Source organism: Leptodactylus fuscus, chromosome 5 (assembly GCF_031893055.1).
Source record: "Leptodactylus fuscus isolate aLepFus1 chromosome 5, aLepFus1.hap2, whole genome shotgun sequence".
NCBI lineage: Eukaryota > Metazoa > Chordata > Amphibia > Anura > Leptodactylidae > Leptodactylus > Leptodactylus fuscus.
In genome coordinates this window covers 28,582,776-28,602,460 of record NC_134269.1, presented here as the reverse complement: position 1 = coordinate 28,602,460, position 19,685 = coordinate 28,582,776, and the positions used below count along the sequence as shown (strand labels likewise).

The window sequence follows — 19,685 nt, the reverse complement described above, 5'->3', positions numbered from 1 at the left end:
AACATAGTGTAGAACACTGTCAAGACTCCTAGGAACCTATCTATAAAACATAGTGTAGAACACTGTCAGGGCTCCTAGGAACCTATCTATAAAACATAGTGTATAACACTGTCAGGACTCCTAGGAACCTATCTATAAAACATAGTGTAGAACACTGTCAAGACTCCTAGGAACCTATCTATAAAACATAGTGTAGAACACTGTCAGGGCTCCTAGGAACCTATCTATAAAACATAGTGTAGAACACTGTCAGGGCTCCTAGGAACCTATCTATAAAACATAGTGTAGAACACTGTCAGGGCTCCTAGGAACCTATCTATAAAACATAGTGTAGAACACTGTCAGGGCTCCTAGGAACCTATCTATAAAACATAGTGTAGACCACTGTCAGGGCTCCTAGGAACCTATCTATAAAACATAGTGTATAACACTGTCAGGGCTCCTAGGAACCTATCTATAAAACATAGTGTATAACACTGTCAGGGCTCCTGGGAACCTATCTATAAAACATAGTGTAGACCACTGTCAGGGCTCCTAGGAACCTATCTATAAAACATAGTGTAGAACACTGTCAGGGCTCCTAGGAACCTATCTATAAAACATAGTGTAGAACACTGTCAGGGCTCCTAGGAACCTATCTATAAAACATAGTGTAGAATACTGTCAGGACTCCTAGGAACCTATCTATAAAACATAGTGTATGACACTGTCAGGTCTCCTAGGAACCTATCTATAAAACATAGTGTATGACAGTGTCAGGGCTCCTAGGAACCTATCTATAAAACATAGTGTAGAACACTGTCAGGGCTCCTAGGAACCTATCTATAAAACATAGTGTAGAATACTGTCAGGACTCCTATGAACCTATCTATAAAACATAGTGTATGACACTGTCAGGTCTCCTAGGAACCTATCTATAATACATAGTGTAGAACACTGTCAGGGCTCCTAGGAACCTATCTATAAAACATAGTGTAGAATACTGTCAGGACTCCTAGGAACCTATCTATAAAACATAGTGTAGAACACTGTCAGGGCTCCTAGGAACCTATCTATAAAACATAGTGTAGAACACGGTCAGGGCTCCTAGGAACCTATCTATAAAACATAGTGTAGAATACTGTCAGGACTCCTAGGAACCTATCTATAAAACATAGTGTAGAACACTGTCAGGGCTCCTAGGAACCTATCTATAAAACATAGTGTAGAACACTGTCAGGGCTCCTAGGAACCTATCTATATAACATAGTGTATAATACTGTCAGGGCGCCTAGGAACCTATCTATAATACATAGTGTAGAACACTGTCAGGGCTCCTAGGAACCTATCTATATAACATAGTGTATAACACTGTCAGGACTCCTAGGAACCTATCTATAAAACATAGTGTATGACACTGTCAGGGCTCCTAGGAACCTATCTATAAAACATAGTGTAGAACACTGTCAGGGCTCCTAGGAACCTATCTATAAAACATAGTGTAGAATACTGTCAGGACTCCTAGGAACCTATCTATAAAACATAGTGTATGACACTGTCAGGGCTCCTAGGAACCTATCTATAAAACATAGTGTAGAACACTGTCAGGGCTCCTAGGAACCTATCTATATAACATAGTGTAGAACACTGTCAGGGCTCCTAGAAACCTATCTATAATACATAGTGTAGAACACTGTCAGGGCTCCTAGGAACCTATCTATAAAACATAGTGTAGAACACTGTCAGGGCTCCTAGGAACCTATCTATAAAACATAGTGTAGAACACTGTCAGGGCTCCTAGGAACCTATCTATAAAACATAGTGTAGACCACTGTCAGGGCTCCTAGGAACCTATCTATAAAACATAGTGTATAACACTGTCAGGGCTCCTAGGAACCTATCTATAAAACATAGTGTATAACACTGTCAGGGCTCCTGGGAACCTATCTATAAAACATAGTGTAGACCACTGTCAGGGCTCCTAGGAACCTATCTATAAAACATAGTGTAGAACACTGTCAGGGCTCCTAGGAACCTATCTATAAAACATAGTGTAGAACACTGTCAGGGCTCCTAGGAACCTATCTATAAAACATAGTGTAGAATACTGTCAGGACTCCTAGGAACCTATCTATAAAACATAGTGTATGACACTGTCAGGTCTCCTAGGAACCTATCTATAAAACATAGTGTATGACAGTGTCAGGGCTCCTAGGAACCTATCTATAAAACATAGTGTAGAACACTGTCAGGGCTCCTAGGAACCTATCTATAAAACATAGTGTAGAATACTGTCAGGACTCCTATGAACCTATCTATAAAACATAGTGTATGACACTGTCAGGTCTCCTAGGAACCTATCTATAATACATAGTGTAGAACACTGTCAGGGCTCCTAGGAACCTATCTATAAAACATAGTGTAGAATACTGTCAGGACTCCTAGGAACCTATCTATAAAACATAGTGTAGAACACTGTCAGGGCTCCTAGGAACCTATCTATAAAACATAGTGTAGAACACGGTCAGGGCTCCTAGGAACCTATCTATAAAACATAGTGTAGAATACTGTCAGGACTCCTAGGAACCTATCTATAAAACATAGTGTAGAACACTGTCAGGGCTCCTAGGAACCTATCTATAAAACATAGTGTAGAACACTGTCAGGGCTCCTAGGAACCTATCTATATAACATAGTGTATAATACTGTCAGGGCGCCTAGGAACCTATCTATAATACATAGTGTAGAACACTGTCAGGGCTCCTAGGAACCTATCTATATAACATAGTGTATAACACTGTCAGGACTCCTAGGAACCTATCTATAAAACATAGTGTATGACACTGTCAGGGCTCCTAGGAACCTATCTATAAAACATAGTGTAGAACACTGTCAGGGCTCCTAGGAACCTATCTATAAAACATAGTGTAGAATACTGTCAGGACTCCTAGGAACCTATCTATAAAACATAGTGTATGACACTGTCAGGGCTCCTAGGAACCTATCTATAAAACATAGTGTAGAACACTGTCAGGGCTCCTAGGAACCTATCTATATAACATAGTGTAGAACACTGTCAGGGCTCCTAGAAACCTATCTATAATACATAGTGTAGAACACTGTCAGGGCTCCTAGGAACCTATCTATATAACATAGTGTATAACACTGTCAGGGCTCCTAGGAACCTATCTATATAACATAGTGTAGAACACTGTCAGGGCTCCTAGGAACCTATCTATATAACATAGTGTATAACACTGTCAGGACTCCTAGGAACCTATCTATATAACATAGTGTATAACACTGTCAGGACTCCTAGGAACCTATCTATAAAACATAGTGTAGAACACTGTCAGGACTCCTAGGAACCTATCTATAAAACATAGTGTAGAATAGTCAGGCCTCTTAGGAACCTATCTATAAAACATAGTGTTGAATATGTGGATGAAGCAAAATGGTGAGACCATTTTGTGCTTGTTTTTTTGTGTGGCTGGTAGTAAGCCACACTTATACTTAGGTTATTACTCCTGTTTAGTTAGTCGCTCAGACGAGCAGGAATATTTTTTATTTTTGTCTGAAGTTAAGGCTGTGTTTTGTTTTTGCTCATATGTGCCAGAAGTGAAGGTTTGTTTATTTTCCCGTTTTTCGAAATAAACCTGTTTGCTGCATATTTTATGTCCCTGTCTTGACCATTTGGGTCCTCGCCACTACTTCTTCCGAGCTACCTTCCCCACAGTATTTAGCTGGAAATGATTACATCTGACTAAACTGTGTTCTAATTCTGCAACTCCTAACTGTATTTCAATCTTTGCAGCACTCAATGCTCTGTTTAATGCAGTGATGAATAACACATCCATCCCATACTTCCACCATCACTGATATGCCTCGTGTTCCACTTCTTTGTATACTGTATATGTCATCAGCATTGCAAGAATGGGGGACCCTTGATTCAGAAGGGAGCAACAGTCCAATCCAGGATATACATGTTTCTGAAAAAAAAAAAAAACAATTAATGACCAATCCCGTTTTGACCATAACCCCATAGCAACATGTGCAGTACTATTATGGCCAATATCGGGGGTATAAATATATACATGCACACATGCTGACCAGGTGCCATAGTTGCAGTATTTACACGGTTCACTAGCATTTAACTACTCAGATGCTGTTGTCAAATGCGACTGCAGCATGTGGGTGGTTATTTTTATTTACTGTTACATCTTCGGTATCAGAACGTCTCTCTCACGGGAAGATTGTAGGAGCCGTTCTATTGCCATGGCAGCCGTGAGCCTTCTGAAAGCTACCAAGCCTACGATAGTACTATTATACTGTATAATACATAGTACATAGTATAAAGGCGTATTGCCAAATCTAATAGAGTCAGTCAGGTTGCAGACAATGTGTGGGATCCTACAGGAGCCATTCGTCATATGGCTGTCCAGTATGAGATGTGCCAAGTCTCTGGGGCACTGTAGACGTTCTTCTTTCCTCCATTAATCATCTGCGTATATAACTAAGTTTCTATCCTTGTGCCTATTTCTGAGTGTTCTCTTTTTCTGCCTATATATAGCCCTTGTACATATCTTTATGTGTAACGGAAATAGGCTCTCTGCGAGATAATGGGGAAATCGGCCCTCCTCTCGCCCTGCCTGTTCTACATCTGACACTCATAGTGTGAACATAAGAGCGGTGTGTGAGATGGCTACTACATACTGTGTCAGAACATACATCTAATACTCTGCAGGATACCTTGTGGTCAACCAGTCAGTTCCTGTATAACCGTAGTATAACTATAAATAGTGTCCCCGAGGTATATAAATCCTATACTGAATGGTTATATTATACAACCCCTGGCAAAAATTATGGAATCATCAGTCCCTAAGGAAGTTCCTTCAGTTGTTTAATTTTTTAGAAAAAAAGCAGATCACAGCCATGAAAAAATACTAAAGGCATTTCATATGGCAACTTTCTGGCTTTAAGAACCACTAAAAGAAATCAAGAAAATCAATTGTGGTAGCCAGTAACAGTTAGATTTTTAGAACAAGCGCAGGGAATAAATTATGGAATCACTTAATTCTGAGGAAAAAATTATGGAATCATGAAAAACAAACAAAATAAGACTCCAAGACATCACTAAGACTTTGTTGCACCACCTCTGGCTTTTATAACTGCTTGCAGTCTTTGAGGCATTGACTTCATGAGTGATAAACAGGACTCTTCATCAATCTGGCTCTAACCTTCTCTCATTGCTGTTGCCAGATCAGCTTTGCAGGTTGGAGCCTTGTCATGGACCATTTTCTTTCACTTCCACCACAGATTTTCAATTGGATTGTGATCCGGACTGTTTGCAGGCCATGACATTGACCATATGTGTCTTTCTTCAAGGAATGTTTTCACATTTTTTGCTCTATGGCAAGATGCATTATCATTTTGAAAAACGATTTAATCATCCCAAACATCCTTTTGATAGATGGGATAAGAAAAGTGGCCACAATTTCAATGTAAACCTGTGGATTTATTGAAGATTTAGTGACAGCCATCTCCCCAGTGCCTTTACCTGACATGCAGCCCCATATCATCAATAACTGTGGACATTTGCGTGTTCTCTTCAGACAGTCGTCTGCATAAATCATATTGGAAGACACCAAACAAAAGTTCCAGCATCATCACCTTGCCCAATGCAGATTGGAGGTTCATCACTGAATATGACTTTCATCCAGTCATCCACAGTCCACAATTGCCTTTCCTTAGCCCAATGTAACCTTGTTTTTTTCTGTTTAGGTGTTAGTGATGGCTTTCTCTTAGCTTTTCTGTATGTAAATACCATTGATGAAGAGTCCTGTTTATCACTCATGAAGTCAATGCCTCAGAGACTGAAAGCAGTTATAAAAGCCAGAGGTGGTGCAACAAAGTACTAGTGATTATTTTTATGGATTTCTTTTAGTGTTTCTTAACCGGTTAAGGACCAGGCCTAGAAGTACATTAAGGACCGGGCCTCTTTTTTCAAAACTGACATGTGTCACTTTAAATGGCAATAACTTTGAGACGCTTTAACTTACACAAGTGATTTTGAGATTGTTTTTTCGTAACACATTATACTTCATGTTAGTGGTAAACACTAATCAATATTTTTGTATTTATTTATAAAAAAAACTAGCAAATTTGATGGAAATTTGGAAAAAATTGCAATTTTCAAAATGTGAAATTCTCTGCTTTTCAGGCAGATAGTCATACCATTCAAATACATGAATAAATATTATCTCCCATATCTCTGCTTTATATTGGCATCATCTTTTGATTGTCTTTTAATTCATTTTGGATGTTACAAGGCTTACAAGTGTAACAGCGATTTTTCAGATTTACAAGAAAATTCCTCAAACTAATTTTTTAGGGAACACTTCAGTTCTGAAAGGAATTATAAAGGCCTATATAATAGAAACCCCCATAAATCACCCCATTTTCAAAACTGCACCCCTCAAATTATTCAAAACAGCATTTGGGATGTTTGTTAACCCTTTAAGCATTTCATAAGAATAAAAATAATATGGAGGTCAAATTTAGACATTTCATTTTTTTTCACTAATACATTCATTTAGACCTAAAATTATCACATTCACAAAGGGTTAAAGGAGAAAATGCATCTCATATTTTGTTATGCAATTTCTCCCATGCACAGAAATACCCCACATGTGGGTGTAAACTTATTTTTGGGCACACGGCAGTGCACGAAAGGGAAGGAGCGACACTGGGTGTTTGAACAGCATATTTTGCTGGAATAATTTTCAGGCACCATGTCGCATTTGCAGAGCCCTTAGCGTACCAAAACAATGGAAACCCCCCAAAAGTGACCCCATTTTAGAATCTACACCCCTCACAGAATTCATCAAGGGGTATAGTGAGTATTTAGACCCTACAGTTGTTTCACAGATTTTACTAACATTGGGATGTGTAAAAGAAAAATTACTAAAATGTCACTTTATCCCCAAAGTTTTCATTTTCACAAGGGGTTAAAGGAGTAAAAGCCCCCCAAAGTTTGTTAAACAATTTATCCTGAATACGGCAATACCCCATATGTGGCCATAATCTGCTGTATGGGTACATGGCGGGGCTCAGAATGGAAGGAGCGCTATTTTGCTTTTGGATGGCAGATTTTGCTGGAATAATTTTTAGGTGCCATGTCGCATTAGCAGAGCCCCTACAGAACCAATACAGTGGAAACCCCCTAAAAGTGACCCCATTTTGGAAACTACACCCCCCACAGAACATATCAAAGGGTAGAGTGAGCATTTCAACCCTACTGCTGTTTCACAGATTTTATTAACATTGGGACATGAAAATGAAAATTTACTTTTTTTCCAACAAACTGTCAATTTAGCCCCAAATTTTTCATTTTCACAAGAGGATAAAGGAGAAAAAGCTTACTACAGTTCGTTACACAATTTCTCCTGAACACAGAAATGCCCCATATGTGGCCATAATCTACTGTATGGGAACATGGCGGGGCTCAGAATGGAAAGAGCGCTGTTCGGCTTTTGAAGGGCAGATTTTGCTGGAATATTTTTCAGGTGCCATGTCGCATTTGCAGAGCCCCTAGTGTACCAATAAAGTGGAAACCCCCTAAAAGTGACCCCATTTTGGAAACTACACCCCTCATAGAATTTATCTAGGGGTTTGGTGAGCATTTTGGCCTCACAGCTGATTCACAGATTTTATTAACAATGGGACGTAAAAATGAAAAATTACTTTTTTTTCCAATTAATCGTCCATTTAGCGCCATATTTTTAATTTTGCAAGTAGCTGAAGAAATAAAAAAAAACCAGAGTTTGTTACACAATTTCTTCTTAACACGGCAATACCCCATATGTGGCCATAATCTGCTGTATGGGTACATGGTGGGGCTCAGAATGGAAAGAGCGCTATTTGGCTTTTAGAAAGCAGATGTGGCTGGAATAGTTCTCAGGTGCCATGTCGCATTAGCTGAGCCCCTAAAGTATCAATACAATGGAAACCCCCCATTGTGACCCCATTTTAGAAACTACACAGGTGACAGTAAACTGGAATTCACCAAGAAGTGACCCCATTTTGTAGGGACAATTTTAGGGCCTCTGCAAATGTGACGTGGTGTCCAAAAACAAAGAATCTAAATCTGCACTCCAAAAGCACATATCGCTCCTTCACATCTCCGTCCTGCTGGGTACCCAAATAGCGGTGTATACCCACATGTATGACACTGGTGTACCCCGGATAACGTACTTAATGCCATATGTGGGTATAAATGGCTGTTTGGGCACAGCCGGGCACAGAAGGGAAGGAGCGCTTTTGGTTTTTGGAGCATAGTTTGGTTTTTGGACGTCATGCCACTTTTGCAAAGCCCCTGAATTGCCAATAAAGTGGAATCTGCAGACATGTCACCCCATTTTGGACACTACCCCACTCATGGGATTTATCAAGTGGTGTAGCGAGCACTTTTAACCCGAGTGTTGCATTTATTTAGTTTCCAGAAATGAAATCACAGCTGATAATGAGAAGTTAAAAATGAAAATTTTCCAGAGATTCGCCATTTTAGTGCCCGATATGTTGTGCCCAACTTATGTCAGCAGAGACACTCCAAAAACTGGTAAGCGGGTATCCTGGGCACAACAGCTTTTAGAGCGTTCATCTCTGATACAAGATGGGCACAACATGTTACGCACTGAAATGACGGATTCCTGGAAAAATTGTCATTTTTCACCTCTCACAATCAGCTTCGTATTCATTTATGGATAATAAGTTATAGCAACACCTGGGGGTTAAAAATGCTGTCTGTACCCCTGGATAAATCCTTCAGGGGTGTAGTTTCCAAAATAAGGTCTCATATCAGGGGATTCCACTTTACTGGCGTTTCAGCTCTGCAAAAGTGTCATGGCATCCACAAACCAAACCGTCTGTGCTCCAAAAACCCAATAACCCTTCTTCCCTTTTGCGTCCAGCTGTGCCCTAATATCAGTTTATACCCACATATGACATTACGTCCGTTATCCTGGGTACACCAGTGTCATACATGTGTCATACATGTGGCATAAACTGCAGTTTGGGCGCACAGCAGGGCGCAGAAGCGAAGGAGCGCTATGCGGCTTTTGGAGCACAGATTTGGATGTTTGGTATTTGAACGCCATGTCATGTTTGTAGAGCTTGTAAGGTACCAGGAAAGCGGATTCCCCAAAGGAGTGACCCCATTTTGAAAACTGCACCCCTCAAAGAATTTATCAGGGGGTGTAGTGAGTATTAGTATTGCAGGCGTGACTGCACAGCGGATGGCGAAGAGGGAATATATAAGCTGTGCGGAGAACATTGCAAACACCAAATTCCCTACTATGTCCCAGTAGCTCCTATGATTGGGGGAGTCACTCTGGGGGTCACTTTGGGGGTCACTTCTGGTGTCTGTTCCCTCATAAGCTGTAAATCTTGGGTGTCCCCTGATATCCGCTCGCACAGCTTATATATTCCCTACCTGCCGCAGCCAGTTGTGTTCTAATAATTTGGCGATTTTTGGGGGGTTTTGCCTTGACATTGCTAGATGCTATAATTTCTTTATTTTTCTGGTGACGCGGCCATATAAGGGCTTGTTGTTTGCGGGATGAAATGCATTTTGTAATGACACCATTTTTGGGTGCCTACAACTTATAGAATACATTTTATTAACTCTTTCTTCCTGGATTAAAAAAAAAAAAAAATCAATCCTGCATTGAGTTTTACATTTTAAATTTTTCACCATGCAGCGTACAGTATAAGTGACATGTGTCCTTTATTCTGCGGGTCGGTACGGTTACGGCGATACCTCATTTATGTTATTTTTTTATGCAATACTAAGTCTGCTGAACAAAAACACATATGGGGACATAAATCAATGTTTTTTGCATCGCCATCTTCTGAGAGGCGTAACATTTTTATTTTTCGGTTGACAGTGTTGGTTGAGGGCTTATTTTTTGCGGGAAAATGTGCGCTTTTTATTGGCACTGTTGTGGGGTGAATATGACTTTTTGATCACTTTTTATAGCATATTTTGTAGGATGAGATGACAAAAAATCATTACTTCCGGCGAGTTTTTTCCGTTTTTTTTTTCCGACGTTCACCGTGTACATTAAATATTATTTCAGTTTTATTGTACAGGTTGTTACGGATGCGGCGGTACCAAATATGCATTGCTTTTTTTAATTGTTAGTGCTTTTTTTTATATAATTCATTTTGTATAGAAAAAAGGGATTTTTGGACTTTAGAACTTTATTACTTTTTTCATACACTTTATTATTTTTTTTTAACTTTTTTTTTAACTTTTTCATCTGTCCCTTTAGGACACTTGAATCAGTTGATGCTTTGATGAAAGCATCAGCTGATTCTACACAGTAGCAGACAGGACACGAGCAGGACATGAACCTGCTCGTGTCCTGTAAGCTGCAGAGGAAGTGAGCTGCATCGCTCACTTCCTCCACCGCCTGGCAGGATCACCAGGTATGTGGGGGCTCCGGTAGTCTGGGGTCACTGGCCAGACCCCAGACTACCTTTTACTGACATCGGCACCCCCCGATCTCGCCGCGGGGGGTGCCGATCCCTTTCAATTGTCGGCGGATCCCTTTCGATCGCGCCGTGATGTTTGACGGCGCGATCGAAAGGGTTAACACGTCCAGTCGGACTCAGTTCCGACTGGACGTTATGGAGGAATGGGTTAGGTGTTAGTAACACCTAACCCCTGTCCCCCCCGCACCCCTCCCCCCGCCAGAAAGGTACCTAAAGGCCGGACGTATTTCGGCAATAGTCCGGTCTTTAGGTACCAGCACATGAGGCCGTAAATTTACGTACGGCGGTCCTCATGTGGTTAAAGCCAGAAAGTTGCCATATGAAATGTCTGTAGTTTTTTTTTTCAAGGCTGTGATCTGCTTTTTTTTCTACAAAATTAAACAACTGAAGAAACATCCTCAGGGACTGGTGATTCCATCATTTTTGCCAGGGGTTGTAGAATGTGATTGAGATGTAGCACATAGAAAGGGGCCCCATAGTGAGATTATAAATGACCTTCATTTTTACCCCAGAATCTGCAGTTTCCTATATCTGTACTATACAGTCTGTATGGCACCACCAGTGTTTGGACTGTAATAGCATTTGATTTGGTGGGGTCTAGGTGTAAGGACCAGACACAACTATACATGTCCCTTCGGTCATGATTGGTTTTGCTCACCTGGTCCACGGAGAGGCATGGTTAGGGTTTAGGATAGATTGGTGGTCAACCACCTCTAGGCAGCCCCGCCAATGAGCTATGTGAAGGAGGCCAGGGCAATTGTGAGAAGGATGCTGGTTCTTAAAGGGTTTATTTGGGGAATAATAAAGCTTATTAGGGCATTCCCTGCACTGGTTAAAGGGGATGTCCCGCTTATAAAAATGATCTGTAAATAATCTGTATCAGTACTAAGTCCTTGGCTTTATTTTACTTGCTGCTCCTTCAATCCCTGTTATTTGCATGCACTGAATCTGTGGACAAACTACATTTCCCATGATTCATCTGCCTCCTCTCATTCTTTGTGTACTCCTCCCTTCTCCATTCTCCCCTGTAAGGTAATATATCACTCCCACACCGGAGATCACATGATGCTGTGATGTTTTGTTTGCAAGCCCACTCCCCCCTTTGAGCGGCAAACAAAACATCACAGCAGCATGTGATATCATTACTGACTCTGCTTTGCTCTGGCCACAGGCCCATGGAGTACAGTGGAGTCAGTCATGTGACCAAGACTTAGAAGATGAGCGATGGAGCCAGCTGTCCTCCTCGGGGACCAAGGAACTTGGAGGTGATTTTGATCCAGATTCTTTGAGAAGGAGACAGAACCTTAAAAAATAAGTGTCCTGTTCGATCCTCTGGTGGATTCCGCAACTGATTCAGCCAAATAACCCACGACACGAGACACTCCTCTGAAGCTGATCACCGAGTGTGGGCCATAAAAAGTGGGCGTTTATACCATGTGGGGGCCAAAAAAATGTGGTCATATACTGTGTAGGGTCCAAAATAAGGGAATTGTTTAAATCTCCAAATAGGGGTTTTGTCCTACTATTTTGATTAGGGGGCCTCAACACGCAATCAAAGATAGCCTTGCCATGGTTCGCCTCAGGCAGCAGAGAGGCTAGGTTCACCCCTGGCCATATCCCCTTTCACAGCTGATCAGTGGAGGTCCAGGGTTTTGCTTCCTCATCTTGAGTCTATCCTGAGGATAGGTCTTCAATAACAAGGAACTGGACAACCCCTTTATAATATGGCCGATAGGTGTGCATATATAGATAGACACTTGTCCCTAAATAATAGATTTTAAAGCGGAAGTGTGTTCAAGAGAGGGAGGAACTGAGAGACTACAAAAAGTTCGAGACAAAGCTTGCACAAGAGACACTGCAACCGAGAGGAAGGGCAACGTGTAGCGAATGCAGAAAGCCTGCAAGATCAAGGGAAAGAGACAGGCAAGAATGAGACATCAGAAAGGGATGCAAAGCAGAAGAGACAGCACAAACTATGGGTTTAGTCACTTGTGAGACAGATGCTCAGAGAAAGGAGTGAGTTATAATGTGGGAAGACAGTCTGAGATGGTGAAGAAGCCTCGACTGCTACTCTAAGAAAGAGACTCCGAGGAGTAGAGGGAGTGTAGAGACTGCATTTAGTGGTGCTGACATTACAAGACTGTAGGTTAGGGAGAAACTGCACTGCTGAGGTGAGAGTCGTACCTGAAATTGGTGTAGGTGATGGATGGGGGATTGGTGAAACAGGGGGCTCTGTATGTGCAGCATCAGCAGCGGTTTGGAAAGGTGAGTGTAAAACTATGTACTTTATATAAACTAATTCCATTCTTGTATATCTATGTATTAGGGTACGTGGACATCACAGAGGGGTATCCCCCAGTCCAGGACCCCATTCTATTACAGTATAGAGTCACTGCACAAAGGCGCCCTATTTCGCAGCCCTTGGCACAATAATGTATGGCATACTAGTCAATAATGTTAATCGAAACTGTGGGATATTTAATGTATCTACAAATTATAATGGAGGAAGAGCTCCCGCCTTGGGCAATTGCTTAGATAGCAATTCCTTGGAGGGAAACACTTCTTCAAGCCATGGAGAGCCACTCATAATAACATATATAGCATCCTACAAGCTGCATGGCTGACAAGGGAACTTGAGAATCTCTGCTGATCTGCGTATTATACAATGTACTGAGATCATATTTAAGGTGGTTTCAAAGCTAGAATATCCCTTTAAAGGGGTTCTCCAATTTGGGCAATCCCGACTTGTTAGATGGATCCCTTGACAATAACTTGATCTCAAGGTGTAATCTGTGGCAAATCCAGACAAGAAGTGTTTGAATTCCCTACAGCACCCCGCAGGGAAAATGAAGCATTACATAGTGTCTATTGAAATCAATGGGGCAGTCTGTGTAATGCAGGACAGGTTCCCCTGAGCAAGAGAAACTTTTTTAATAACCCTCTACTAATGGATTAAAGATCCTGAGCCCCCCATTTACTTAGAAGTGGATGTAGTACAATGGGTTTTCTAACGTGAACAAGCCCTTTAAGCGTCGGCTGTAGGATGTGTTACATGGTCTTTACATGGTAAAATAGCAGCCTAGCGCTGACAGCAAAGATTTACCCTGTCAATAACTAGACGCTATAGCTCTTCATAGGGGGTTCTGTCTGCACTGCTTTTGCCCAATTTCTCAATGGCCACTTTGAGTTTCTTTTCCACTGGGGCAACTGGGAAACCATCAGTACTAAGTGGAAACTACAAGGCCTAGGATATTCCATCAATGTGCAATCGATGACTGCTGTTACCCTCATCACAAGGACATGCCATAGTTTTACCAGACACAGCACCACTGTAAGAAAACAGGCCCGAGAGTGCAATACGTGAAAATGTAGCGCATGCGCTGTTATCTGCATAGCTAGCTGCGCTGCCTTCGCATTGTAAAGGGGAAACTTAGACGAGAACACACCTAACTCTGTGTCATTATCAGGATTAGGGTTGAGCGATCGGGATTGGAAAAGATCAGACCCCGATCGTCGATCGAGCAACTTTCACGAGTGCAATCGGGATTGGCTGTTAAATGATCGGAAATCAGATTTTAAAATCGATCCTAAAATCTCAAGACTGGCTCAACCCTAATCAGGATCAGTAGGGGTCAATTATAAAGTTTTGGTGTATATTCTGCCAACATGCCATCATGTTACAACCTATTGGGTCAGTGTGCTGTCTAAGAGTCCAGTGTAATGCTGCTGCTCTATTTTGGTTTCTCACCATGTAGCCCATGCTTGTCACCATCCACCTGCGGCTAACACCCCTGGGCCTGCCCATAGGATGGGTGAGCAACTTGAGGATTGACATGTACACCTCTGTACCTCGTAGTCAATCCCAAAATACTTTGGTCTTCTTATACCTGCTTAGTCCTCTGCACCGCACCTGAGCAACATAAGTTCTTAGTTATCCAGTTCCTGTGAAGTTTTCGTCATTGTGTCCGTGTATTGACCTTCGCCGGTTACTTGAGTCTGAGTCACAACCCCTAAACCTGAGCAGACATCTATCTGTCCTAATTTTTCTTATTGTTGACCTTGACATACAACACGAGGATCGACTCGGTATTCCCTTTTGTCTTGGTGGGGTGGGTGGCAGTATGGGATCTTAGGTGACATTTATAATACAGGTAACTAGAGGCAATGTACTGTAAATGGAAGCATTGTTAACTTTAATGGCAGTATTAATGGTGGCGTTGTTCATGGGGACACTTTGGTTGAAGTGAGAGCTTTATTAATGGCCAATAAGGCCTTACATCTCCTTGACTGTAAGGTTCCTACCCCTGCTTTATAAAATGAGACTATCCCTTTAATAACTAGTGACCGCCATGGGCCCATGGCCAATGTAACATGCAGAAAATAGAAATATGATATATCACATAATCCCTTCACATTATTCTGTCAATTCCTGTTTATATTGTGATCACTGACGTGTCATTTTTCACTTCCTCTGTCTACAATGTGAATACACCCTAATGGCGACCGCTACAACGTTCTGATCTGTGGCTGATGCCTCGACAATGACTAAAGTTTTGTTCTTGCCGACCTGTGGAGGATTATTATTATAGATTTTCCATGCAATACAATGTTATAATCTGTGACTGATGCAGAAGACGCACATGGGGGGTCACTTTGCAATCCCATTCAAGTGAAAGGGTTTGAAAACTGACCGCCGGGTTTCCGTCCCCTCTCCAGTTTCTCAGGGCAGAAGATGAAAACAAAGTGCAGACCGGGCGCAGGTGTGAACCCGCCCTTACTGTGTCACAACTTTTCCAGCCACATGCCATGCCTTGATCCCTCATATGATGTTAGCCATGGCTGAGGCCACTTATTGGGTCTCGGCAGTCATGTTGGACGCAAGGCTTCCATAAACCAAGGCACGGGGAGACCTAATGGACTGCGGCAGCAAACAATGGAGCACCAGGGAAAGGTGAGTGTGTTTTTTTATGGCCTGGGCACCTCTGTAGTTTGTCCAATTCCTGCACAACCCCTTTAAGGCTTGGAGGATAATGATAACAAACCTGTTGTGGTGATGGTGGCTGCACACTAGACGCTTTGTCACATCACAGAGGATGGGGCAGTGGTCTCTCAGTTGCCCAGTCCCTTGCAGTGCTCACTTTCTAGCCTGTCCTGCTCTCCGTCGGTCCCTGCAGCAGGTTCTTCTTCCTCTTTAGCTTCCGCCATACTTGCACTCTCATGTTCTCACCAGCTTGGACCCTGCTTGAGTTCTGCTGTCTTTCCATGACCCCTGAATACACTCTTCCCTCATAACCCCAACCAGGGGACTTGCTTGCCATGTGGCTAAGGCTAGGATAACATCTGTGTTGGAGTCTCCATATGAGACTCTGTCGTGACTCCGATTAAAATTGGCAGAGAGAGAAGTCCTGCAAGGAATACAATGGACAATTCCTCTTTACCTTGTCTACTTATATACTGTTTAGAAGTAAAATCTCAAAAATTACCCCTCCACTTATGGGAAAGAGAGTTGAAGCCGATTACTGATAGCGCTGTTTTCTGTGCAGTGGTGGAACGGAGTCACTGCAGCTTAGCTCCTACGCAAGTGAAGTGCAGTACCTGATCTGGCCACTAAAGAGAGAACAGCACTGTCTGCTTCCTGCTCCATTCTTTGCATATCAGATGCTGGGAACAGCTAATCCATGGGGGCAATAGGTGGGCACAGAAACCGGGGGCCTATGCTGTTTGATATAGGTGCCCAAATCCTTGGTACGTTGCAAAGAAGTGGAAAAGAGATGGAAAGTAATATGAGCTTAGCATCAGACTTCTCAGAGATTGTTTGCAGTCTGTTACCATGGAGACACGTGGGTTTTCATAGGAGCTGTAGACACAAAACGATAGGCTATTTTCAAACCTAATTGCAAAATTAGATGTTAGAATTTTTTCTTTTCATTTAGATGTTAAAATCCATATTCTGTAGTTACCTAAGATTCACCCTGATGGTTTCGGTGTTACTGATATTCTATTTTTAGCGCCATAAGATTTTTCGGTACAATAAGAAAGCAGAGCTAAAAATATAAAGTAGTAGTGTCGATGGGCAGTGACTTACAGCGAAGGGTTTGAGGCCTGAGCTAAACTTCCCCTTTAAGCGCTAGTCAGTGCAAACAACTTGGTCAAAGCCAAAGTGAACATGAAATTGGTGCGGACTGTGTCGGTGGTTTGCTGAGTAGAGAGATGTGGGATTGAGAGCGTGAATTATGCAAGTGCTACTTCCCCAACACTGTCAGCTACTTGTATTCGTGCAAGAGCTTCACTTCCTCAGTGACAGAATTTCATTACAATCTTCAAGATTACTAATGTATGTGGTCAGGACAGTTAGATCCATTATAAATAGCTTATAGGGAGCCTATCAGCACATGTCTGCTAACCATATACGTCAGATCGCTTAGTAGGTGGCGTGTGGCATTCTAGAGTGAGTAAAAGAAGTTTAATCAGATATGCTAATGAGTTCTAAAGTGTCCTGGGTGCCGTCCTAAACCTTGCAAGTGCTCCAGGTCTCAGAGCTTAAAGAGGACCTTTCATATCCTTATAGAAGTACGGAATTATATACCGCAAGAAAGCTTTCCCGGTATGCTCCCCGGTGCTGGAGATGTTGGTGGCATTAATTTCAGCACTGACATCTCTCCACTGTCAGAATGGCGGGCTTTACAACCTAGTGTCATTGCTGGGCTTTGAGGAACACCCCCTTCCCGACAGTACTTTTCCATAGACCAGGGGTGCCCAATACGTCGATCGCGATCGACCGGTCGATCGCAAAGGACGTATGGGTAGATCGCGGGATGCAGCCAGGGATCCCCTGTGTCTGCTTGTTCACAGAGCAGGCTGAAAGTCGACTCTCAGCCTGCGCTGTGAACAAGCACTACGGACACTTGGAGGACGGGCAGCAGCAGCTCTGGGGGATGACGCGCTCCACGCTCTTAGGGATGGAGGGAGCAGCCGGGGTACTGTTTGTTCACAGTGCAGGCGGCGTTCTGTGGCCGCCCAGGGATCCCCGGTGTCTGCTTGATCACAGCGCAGGCTGAAAGTCATCTCTGGACACTGGCAGGCCAGGGCCGCCGCAGCCCTGACTGCAAACGAGTGCAAGGCCCTTACAGTCGTTCGCAGTCAGGGCTGCGGCGGCCCCGGCCTGCCAGTGTCCAGAGATGACTTTCAGCCTGCGCTGTGATCAAGCAGACACCGGGGATCCCTGGGCGGCCACAGAACGCCGCTGTCTCCTGAAGACAAGAAGTGGGTAGTAGATCTTTTGCCTTGGTCAGTTTATAAAGTAGCTCACATGCTGAAAAAGTGTGAGCACCCCTGCCAAAAACTATCAGAGGCGCGTTTCTCACAGCCCAGTGGTGATGTTAGGCTGTAAGACCCGCTATTATGACATTGGGGAGATATTAGTGCTGAAACTAATGGCACCGATGTCTCCAGCACTGGAGCTCATACCGGGAAAGCCAACAGTGCGCTGAATTCAGCACACTGTCAGCTCTCTAGCTGTATATAATACCGTACATCTATGAAAATGTGAAGGGTCCTCTTTAACTCTGCAAAGCACCTGTTTATACAACTGACTTCCTCGCCATGTGTTGTCCTTGATCCGTGAAAAATAATGCATTCTCTATTTTTGTTCTAATGTATTGGACTATGTATTGGGCCCACTGAGGTCCGTGAAAAAAAAGGATCACTCATGTATATTAATTCCCATGCACATGTCCTTGTGCCAGGTCAGCGTGCTATCCGGATTTTTCCATATAGTACAATGACCCGTTCATCTCTATCAGCCCTTGTATATGACCGTGATTTCCACGATTCCATGTGCGAGCCAACATAAAACTCAGGACAGGTCTTATTCCAGTGAATCGCACCGCAGAAGATGTCATCCATGTTCAGTGACAGACGGCGTTACACATATGGTCATGTGCATGATGTCTTAGGGGGAGTTCACATGGAGGAAAGTGGAGCGCAATCTGGCACGTATACACGTGCCGGCAGATGACGCGCTCAAAATGCTCCCATTCATTTCAATGGGAGTTAGGAGCGTATACGCCGCGTTATTTTGCATCCGCAAAATCACGGCCGCAAAATAACACAGCGTATTCACTCCTAACTCCCATTGAAATGAATGGGAGCATTTTGAGCGCGTCATCTGCCGGCACGTGTATACATGCCAGATTGCTCTCCACTTTCCTCCGTGTGAACTCCCCCTTAGGCTGAGCCTATTGCATCAATAGAGCGAGTTTCACGGGTGAAACTCGGTCATGTGAACGCAGGGTTAGTCCTCTGCTAGGACGTAATTGACATTGCCAGTCCTGCCTGACATCATAGACTTTCCCCTGGGAATCTTGGAGGATTTTTCTAAGAGGATTAAAGGGACCCTATCATTTAGAAGGTATTTTTTCTCCCTAATACGTCGGAATAGCCTTAAGAAAGTCTATTCGTCTTCTACCTTTAGATGTCTTCAGTAGAAATCCCGGTTTTTACCAGTATGCAAATGAGTTCTCTCGCAGCAATGATTAGCATTGATTGGTAAAGAGAATATCACGGGATTTTGGAGAAATATTGCTGTAGCGTCTCCTTTTTTTGCCAAAATATATGATATAGTCATCATACTAAAAAATTTTGATGATATTTTTTATTTTTCTATCACAGAAGTGGAAGAAAGTATGGGCACAGTTGTATGAAGCTACCTCCTTCGGCCTGGCGCGCTTGGAGATGTATGAGGGCTCCCAGCCCCCTGAAACGGGCCGTAAGCAAGAGTGCTGGAAACTTCTACAGCTTAGTGAATGTGTAAGCTTATCAGATCGGGGTACAGAAAGCTGCCCAAAAGATACCAGGGCATTCAGCATCGAGACGGCACAGCGGGTTTACCTGATAGCTTGTGAAATCCCCGATCAACCAAACTGGGTCAGAGTGCTCTGCAGTTTGGCATTTCCTCAGGTGAGTTTCCGGAGTTTACCTGTTGTTATAAAAATGTGAAAAATATAAATATGTCGAAAAAAATTACATAAAATAGATATAATAATACCACAGAATGCTGAAATAGACCCCACAGTGCACAGAACAATGGTATAGCATCTAGATACGTCCAAACAGTGCTTGGGTTGCCACCAGGCCAAAGGTCCTCCGATATG

The 19,685-nt window shown here is 42.8% G+C and overlaps 1 protein-coding gene across 2 annotated transcripts in view; it reads left to right on the top strand.

Annotated features, from left to right (window-relative positions):
- Positions 1–19,685, top strand: part of DOK2 (docking protein 2) — a 41,008-nt gene that overhangs the window by 11,375 nt on the left and 9,948 nt on the right. The window contains exons 1-2 of one of the 2 annotated variants that reach the window (XM_075272722.1): positions 12,410–12,798; positions 19,204–19,491. In XM_075272722.1, coding sequence (XP_075128823.1) covers positions 12,736–12,798; positions 19,204–19,491 — 351 coding nt within the window. In that variant the 5' untranslated portion in view covers positions 12,410–12,735. Of the gene's footprint in view, positions 1–12,409; positions 12,799–19,203; positions 19,492–19,685 lie in introns of those variants that run through there. The other variant, XM_075272723.1, reaches the window with a different exon arrangement.